Raw genomic sequence first — 7,819 nt, 5'->3', positions numbered from 1 at the left:
TTTAGTAGAGTTGTTGTACCCCCTGAGTCCAGATCAGGGCTATAGGCTGGCCAGTCGTACTATAGATGCATGGTTGGATTTCCATTTTGATCTAACCGGGTAGGCCAACCGCGGTTAGATCCAGCCTTCGAGTACAACCCTATTTATGAGGGGAAGTATGACGTGGAAAGAGATCCTCAAGGCAGTCATGAGTTACATACGCGATGTTGGTATTGGGTGTCAAGGACACTCAGGGGTTGGATTGTGAAATGGAAATGGAAAAGGAAAAAATGATGAAAATGGAAAATGAAAGAGTGTGAGTTTAATAATCTAAATAATTAAGCGAAGTAAAACTCTCTGCCTGAGGGCTTACTGAGTAAGGTGAGTGTCCTGATAGGTATCAGATGTAGCCATACCTGATTGTATAACGTATTGGGACAAAAGGAAGCTACTTGTATGGGCAGGTAATCTTCTCTATTCTCGGGAACTTCGCTAGTAAACTTGGGTTGCGTGTGAATGATTTTGAAAATGAAATTAAAAACTTATGAAAGCTTGTGTTTTATATCTATGTGATTATGAGCGTATATCAGTTATTTTCTCAAATAATATGATAATTTAAAAGAGTATATTATGATATGATGAAACTCATATGGCCACACACAATAAATAGTTTATTCCATCTTACTGAGATGTGTCTCACCCAAATATCTAAATATTTCAGGAAACTGTGACCGAGCAGATGATAGAGCTAAAGGATAGTGGGGAGCTGGTACCCTAATATACAGGGTGAGTGCTTTGAAGAAATATTTTTAACACGAAGAATTGTGTGAATCGTGTCACTGTCCACCAAACACATGTCATCCTCCATTTTATCAAGTTTATTTTGTATGATCTAGTAAATGAAAAATAAAATTTAAGAATTAAGAAAGAAAACGAAACGTATTATATGTAAAACTTTTAAAGATTACATAAATTAATTTTTTCAAAATAACATAAACATGAAGATAATTTAATAGTAGACATTTCGATCCCCAATCAAATGATCAATTTTGCCACTAGGATCCTAAAAAAAAAAAAAAATCAAAAACATTAAAAACAACATCCAAAGGAGACTCATACTTAGTATCAATGGGTTCAGACAAATTCACTTAAGCATTTTTCCCTTTTCCTTTTAACGATGCCTTGTAAAGATTAACTAGGTATTTAGGAGTGCGATATATTCGAGACCAATGACCTTTTGTTCCACAGCTTAGCAAATATTATCATCATTTTGCACTTTGTTATTTTGTTAAGAACTTTCTTTATTCTTTGTCCATTTCCTTTGAGTCTTTTTAGCACCTTTGCTTTCAAACTTTGAAAGATGATCATCACGTGTCCGATAATTTTTCCTACCACGACCCCTTTTACCACTACGACCTTAAGAAAAAGGTCACATTTACTTCAGGGAATGGTGTTGAGCCAGTTAAACGAGATTGAAGATTTTTTAACAAAAGCTCATTATTTTGTTCAGCCTCCAGAAACAAGAAATCAGTTCAAAATATTTTGTAAATCTACGCTCTCGATATTACTGTTGTAGGAGCACATTTGAGGCATGAAAAATCGAATATGTTTTTTCTAACATATCATCATCAGTAATTTTTTCTTTACATAACTTCAATTGAGAGCTAATTTTAAATAAGACTAAATTATATTCACTTACATTTTTAAAATCTTGTAGTCGCAAGTGTATCCAATCATATCGAGCTTTTGGAAGAATTACCATTTTTTGGTGTTCATATCTCTCCTTCAAGTTGTTCCAAAGGACTAATGGGTCCTTAATAGTAAGATACTCAATTTTCAATTCTTTGTGTAAATGGTGTCAAAGGAAAATCATTGTCTTTGCGTGATCCTATAAGGATGTTTGATTTCCTTCTTTAATTGTGTTACCAAAATTCATAGCATTAAGGTGAATCTCAGCATCAATTACTCATGGTAGATAATTTCTTCAAAAAATATCAAGGGCAATGAATTCAAACTTTATGAGGTTTGACATCATAAAGTTACTTTGAAAAACAAATAAAAATTCAAAGTTAGGTAAATATTAAAATGAAAATGTTATTCTCACATATATTTCAACATAAAAACATGTAAGAACACGTATTCAAGATAAGAGATATAGTTAATACATAAATATAGTTTGACAAAAAAAAAAAAAAAACTAAAGTTATATAGATAACAAATGTTAAAAAAATAATAATAATAATATTCTTACCTTAAAATAATACCAACGAAACTTAAAAAATTTTATTATACCATTAGAGACTTGATCGTGCTGATAACGCGTTGTAAATGAAATAAAGAAAGAATTATAGAAAATTTAAATTAAAGTAAAAATTTTTGGAATAATAGAAATTTAGATGTCTAGTTTTTCAGGAATTGGATGTTGCTAATCATCTTTTTATCTCAATTTTGGTTGTAAAACATGTCCTTATATAGGCAAAAATTATATTGGCATCCCAAAGGTTAATTCCATAATGAACCATTATGTGGGCATACCAAAAGTTATAACCTATTTTTAAAGTTTAGGATATATATTTTAAGGTGCTGATTAATTTTCTTGGGATTGGTCAACCTTCTCTCCATGAGAAAGGGTGTACAAGAACAACTTAATATTTACATTTATTTGGTGAGTGTACTCACAAGTGAGAACAACAATCCTCATTATATTAATGTAATAAAGAAAATTATTTTGATTAATTAATGACTTAGTTTATTTCTAATTATGTTGCACTTAAAATTGACATGTATCAAATAAATGCAGATATTGAATGGTTCGTCAGAGCTAATTAGTTTTTAATCTTATTTTTTTTCAAAAAGTTTGCATTAAAATTTATCAATATTATATATATAAAGATGAAAATAGATCGTTATTCCTAAACTTGCTTAAAAGTTACCTTGTCTTCTCAACTTGGAAAATTTAGGATGCATGCTAATTTTTCTCTCTCTCATGCACGTGCGTTTGTGTTCTTTGATTATTGTTTCCTGAATTCAAACACTATGATAATCGATCTCGACTATTTGATACTAATTTTAACTATATTAAATAATAATTTCCTTAACCCTCCCACGCCCCTTTCCTCCTCTCAGTACTCAATTCAAAATTGTAAAATTTTTTGAATGCTCCTCCAAATTAGTTTTTTCATTCTCAAGTTAAATTGCTTTCCCCTCTAAATTCCCTCTCTCTCTCTCTCCCCCCAATTTTCCACTTCTCATCCCCAAATCAAGATTTCTTTTTCAGAATTTATATGTTTTGATCAAGTCCATGGCTGTGTACATTGAATCAAAATTTTGATTCATTTTGAATAGAATTTTATTTCACTCAATTTTTTTTCATCATTTGCTTTTTCTCTTCCATCTTTTTTTACTTTGCTTTTTTCTTCTATTTGGCTTATCATTTTTATAAATGTTTCCTTCTATAAAATAGTGCTTGAGAAAAATAATTAAAGTGAATGTTCGACTCATATAAATTGGTTTGCACAATAAAATTCGAGTAAGAAAGAAATCAAATTAGGTATTGAACTATAACAGAAATAGGATCGATGTTGGAATGTGATTACTACCTTTTAGTCACATAAGATGATTGTAAAAATTGTAGTTTGGATTCCTTTCTCACATTTGATATTCTTAAATGGAGACTAGAATGAAATGCCCATAATAATGTAGATTACTTATTTTTACAATATTTTAACAACATAACTTCAATTTAAATTTTCAAAAAATAAGTACCCACAACACAAAATTTTTTTGTAAAAAATTTGGCACTGTACTTACGAATTATACATTATAATATTTTTATACAAAAAATGGATAGCATATTCCATTAAAAGTTGATATCCCACTGTAAATTACAAGCTACATAATTTTTAGCCAATTCTTTTTTCACAAAAAACAATAAGTTGCCGCTTATTGTTTGCTACTTTTTTTTTGAAGGTTAAAAACACTTGTATAAAAAATGATCATGACAAATTTCACAATAAAAACAAGATAGATAAAATTCGATTGAGAATAGCATTACAAAACAACTTTCCACATCTCATAACAGCTAATATTAAAAGCCTACCATTTTCTAAATGAACAAACAGACATTTTTCCAACTCTCTAGTAGTCTACTACTCACAAATCACAATCATCACCCATAGAATGACCCCAAAAACCTTCAAACTCAACCAGAAGTAGTAGATATACTTGGGCATTATTTACCGAAGGCAGTAGCAGAGGTTTATGGCTCTCTCATACTTCATTACATTTCATGGATTCCTTCCTCTTCTCTCATACTTCATTACATTTCATGGACTCCTTTCTCTTCATCCTCATAATCAAGTTCTTCATCAGCCGTTGCATCTTGATTTCTGCTGATATTCAGACACAAGGTCATTCATGTTGCTCTCAGCCTCAGTGAACTCCATCTCATCCATGCCTTCCCCTGTGTACCAATGCAAGAAAGCCTTCCTCCTGAACATGGCTGTGAACTGCTCGCTTACACGCCGGAACATTTCCTGAATGGAGGCAGAATTCCCAATAAAGGTTGATGCCATGGAATGCCCCCTAGGAGGAATGTCGCAAACACTTGACTTGACATTGTTTGGAATCCACTCCACAAAGTATGAAAGGTTCTTATTCTGAACATTGATCATTTGTTCATCCACTTCTTTGGTGCTCATCTTGCCCCTAAACATGGCAGAGGCAGTGAGATAGCGTCCATGACGTGGGTGCTACTTACGCTTACTGTCAACAAAAAAGAGTTTGAAGGAGAATCAGCATTGCAGATTATCCTCTCTCCACTCCTTTACCCATTTTTGGACAATTTAATCATCACACATAAAAAATGATATACCAAATTAAACATTAAGAGAGGTGTAGCATCATACAAGGTAGTGGGGGATGAGCTTAAAAGGAAGGTGAAGGCAACGAAGGCAAAGTTTAGAATTCGAAGTATTCTAAGTTGAATGGAGGTTGATGCTAGGGTTCTTCTATTTGGGTAGTTTCATTGATGGATATTTTGGGTATTAGCATATTTTTCTAGGGTTATAATGGTCCTCTAAAAATTAAGATGTAGGAATTGAACCATGATTTGAGGTGAAATCACCATTTCTTCAATTTGTGGACTTGGTATTCTAATTGTTTGTGTGAATAACCTGATTGCTTATTCTAATTTTCAGATTTTAATCAATTATTAACAAAACACAATAAAAATTTGATTTTGTTTAAGCAACAACCACAACCACCTCTAAACTAAAACCTGTTTATTTCAACATATTCGTGTGTGCCAAGCCTGATCAAGAAAATTATTTATTTACCAAACAATATTCAGTAAAACGACAATAAATTGAGCAAAACATAAACATGCACAATCACAAGCCACAAGAACACATTTACGTGGTTCAGCACAAAAATTGGCCTACATCCATGGCAGGAACTCACTTTCGTAGACGCAATATTAAAGACGGTGGAAATAAATACAAGTACATAGATTTACCTCTCTTGACTTACCGATCTCCTTTGAAAATCAGTTCAAGAACGACCCAAGAAAACCTCTCTTCGCACCTGCGAAGAATCCTAGACTTCTTGAAATTAGGAATAGCTTCTCAAGAGGGAGGGTGAATTGGAATCTTTTCAATTTGATGATATTTAATCTTTTTTTTAAGATACTAAAGAAAGCACAACAGATATTTTATAAGCACACTTTAGAATACTTGTAATTTAAATGAACAAAACAATCAATAAAGTTAAGATAATTCAATCACTCAATCAAGGATAATTTTGCTTTTGTTGATTTCCCTGTAAATGTTTATCACCTTATTTGAATTAGTTTTTAGTATGCGCTTCTCTTGATTAAGATTTCTGCAAATTAACCAACGTACTCCCTTTTGGGTTTCCGCAAACGGTTAATCGAAACGTACTTTCTAAATACCAAGAATCTTGGTTTTTTTCTTTTTGGAACTTGTTACCTGCACTTTGAAATCATACAACACAACAAGTATAGTATATAAAATAGAGAGAAAGACACAAGATTTTTTACGAGGCTCGGTTTCAACACAGCCTACGTCCTCTCCCTTAGTAAAATACCAAAGGTTCCACTATAGTAGTTCCGTTACGGGGTGAAATAACGCCTGTTTACAACCACTCCTTTGGTCAAGGCTAAAGCCCGCCTTCTCCAAACAATATGTCCTTGTTTGGTCAACGTTCCAACAGCCTAGAATCGTCCAAAATCTACAAGAGAAATATCAAAATCTGGTGTACAAGAGAAGCTCACACAAAGAGCAAATTAGTACAAATCAAAACTATGTACTTCAAAAGATAAAATATTAAGAATGAAATAAACTTTTGAAACTTTTCAAAGAATTCACCAAAATCCTTTTCTCCACATTGAGTAAAAGAGATTTTGAGAGCAAGAGAGCTTTGAGAGAATTTTAATGTTTGGGATAAGTTTTTGATTCACAAGAACCATGTATTTATAGGCTTCCAAGTAGGTTTCCTTGTTGCAAAATTTTCCTTAAAGAGTTTCCCAAGTTGTTAAAAAATTTGGGTTTCAAACGACTACAATTTAAAAATAAGAGTTTTAAAATTTTTACCCGTTGAACAGTGTTCAAATGTCTGAAGTGTCGAGGTTAGTTGTCTGAAGTTCCTTAAATCCTTAAAAAATAGAACTGGATACAGGGTCAGATGTCTGAAGTCAGGGTTATTATGTCTGATGTCGCAGGTTTAGATGTCTAAAGTCGCAAGTTCAGACGTCTGAACTTGCTGCTGCAACTCTCTGCCTGTTTTAGAAATTCTTCAGATGTCTGAAGTAATTCTTCAGATGTCTGAACTTAAAGTTCAGTCATCTGAAGTCTCTACTTCAGTCATCTGAACTAAAAAGTTCAGTCATCTGAGCTTATTAAAATATGTTTTATCAAAAAGCATTCTTTAAAACTATTTTGCTTTCCCATGAATTTTATAAAAACTTAATTCAATATATTTAAAAAGGTCTTTAAACCTTGATAATCTCTTAGAAAAAAGCTTCAAAAAATATTTCAAAGATATTTTGCCTTTTGAAATACTTACAAATATGTTTCCTAAGCCTTCATGCTTGAGTTCTCTTTGCTCTTGAGATTCTTTGAACAATTTGCTTGAGCTTCAAATATGTTAGACCCTCTTTGGATCATTGAGAAGTTATCTTCATACTTGACTTATACTTATTCTCTCTTAAACCATACTTGAGCTATATTTGAGCTTTGCTTTGAGTTACACTTGATCCATATTTCCTGAAACACCAAAACTCAACTTTTTTTAAGTTAAATCATCCTTTGTTTGTTATCACCAAAACCAATTGAAAGACCTTGTTGGGCCAACACTTCTTCCTATCTTCCTCCCTGATTTCCTTGAAAGAAACCCTCCCAAGACCTAGATCTGTGCTTACCTTCCCCTTACCCGTGCGTGAAGCTCCATTGGAGGCTAGAGATCCCCAACGCCGAATCTTCCTCCTGCCGTCTCCTTCTCTCGTGCGCTGCGGCTGAAGGATCTCTCTCAGCTGGTGACGACTCTCTCTCGGGCTGTAGGCCCTCTCTCGTAGTTGAAGGCACTCCTCTCGATTCTGAAATGGAAGGAAGTCTCGGCTACGCTGAATTTGTTCTAAAGCTGCCAAAATAGAAATTAAAACCCCCAGCGTCCCTTGCTGTTTTTTTTTTTTTTTCATTTTCAATTAATTACAGGTAAATTACATCAATGCCCCACATAACAAAAGTGTAAAAATAGCCGCTGGATCTCCAAAGAATGGACGGTCTGGATTCCTTCAAGCTTGACACTCCAACAATTCTCCACC

The 7,819-nt window shown here is 33.1% G+C and overlaps 1 protein-coding gene across 1 annotated transcript; it reads left to right on the top strand.

Moving 5' to 3' along the window:
- The first annotated feature begins 4,395 nt into the window (after positions 1–4,395).
- LOC131160199 (uncharacterized) lies at positions 4,396–4,713 on the top strand. Its single transcript, XM_058115602.1, is given in 1 exon segment — positions 4,396–4,713. A coding segment is annotated over 1 exon segment (318 nt).
- Positions 4,714–7,819: the final 3,106 nt, after the last annotated feature.

The sequence above is a fragment of the Malania oleifera genome, chromosome 7, assembly GCF_029873635.1.
Source record: "Malania oleifera isolate guangnan ecotype guangnan chromosome 7, ASM2987363v1, whole genome shotgun sequence".
In the NCBI taxonomy this organism is placed as follows: domain Eukaryota; kingdom Viridiplantae; phylum Streptophyta; class Magnoliopsida; order Santalales; family Ximeniaceae; genus Malania; species Malania oleifera.
The sequence above is the reverse complement of the archived record's forward strand: the minus strand, read 5'-3'. Positions and strand labels throughout refer to the sequence as shown.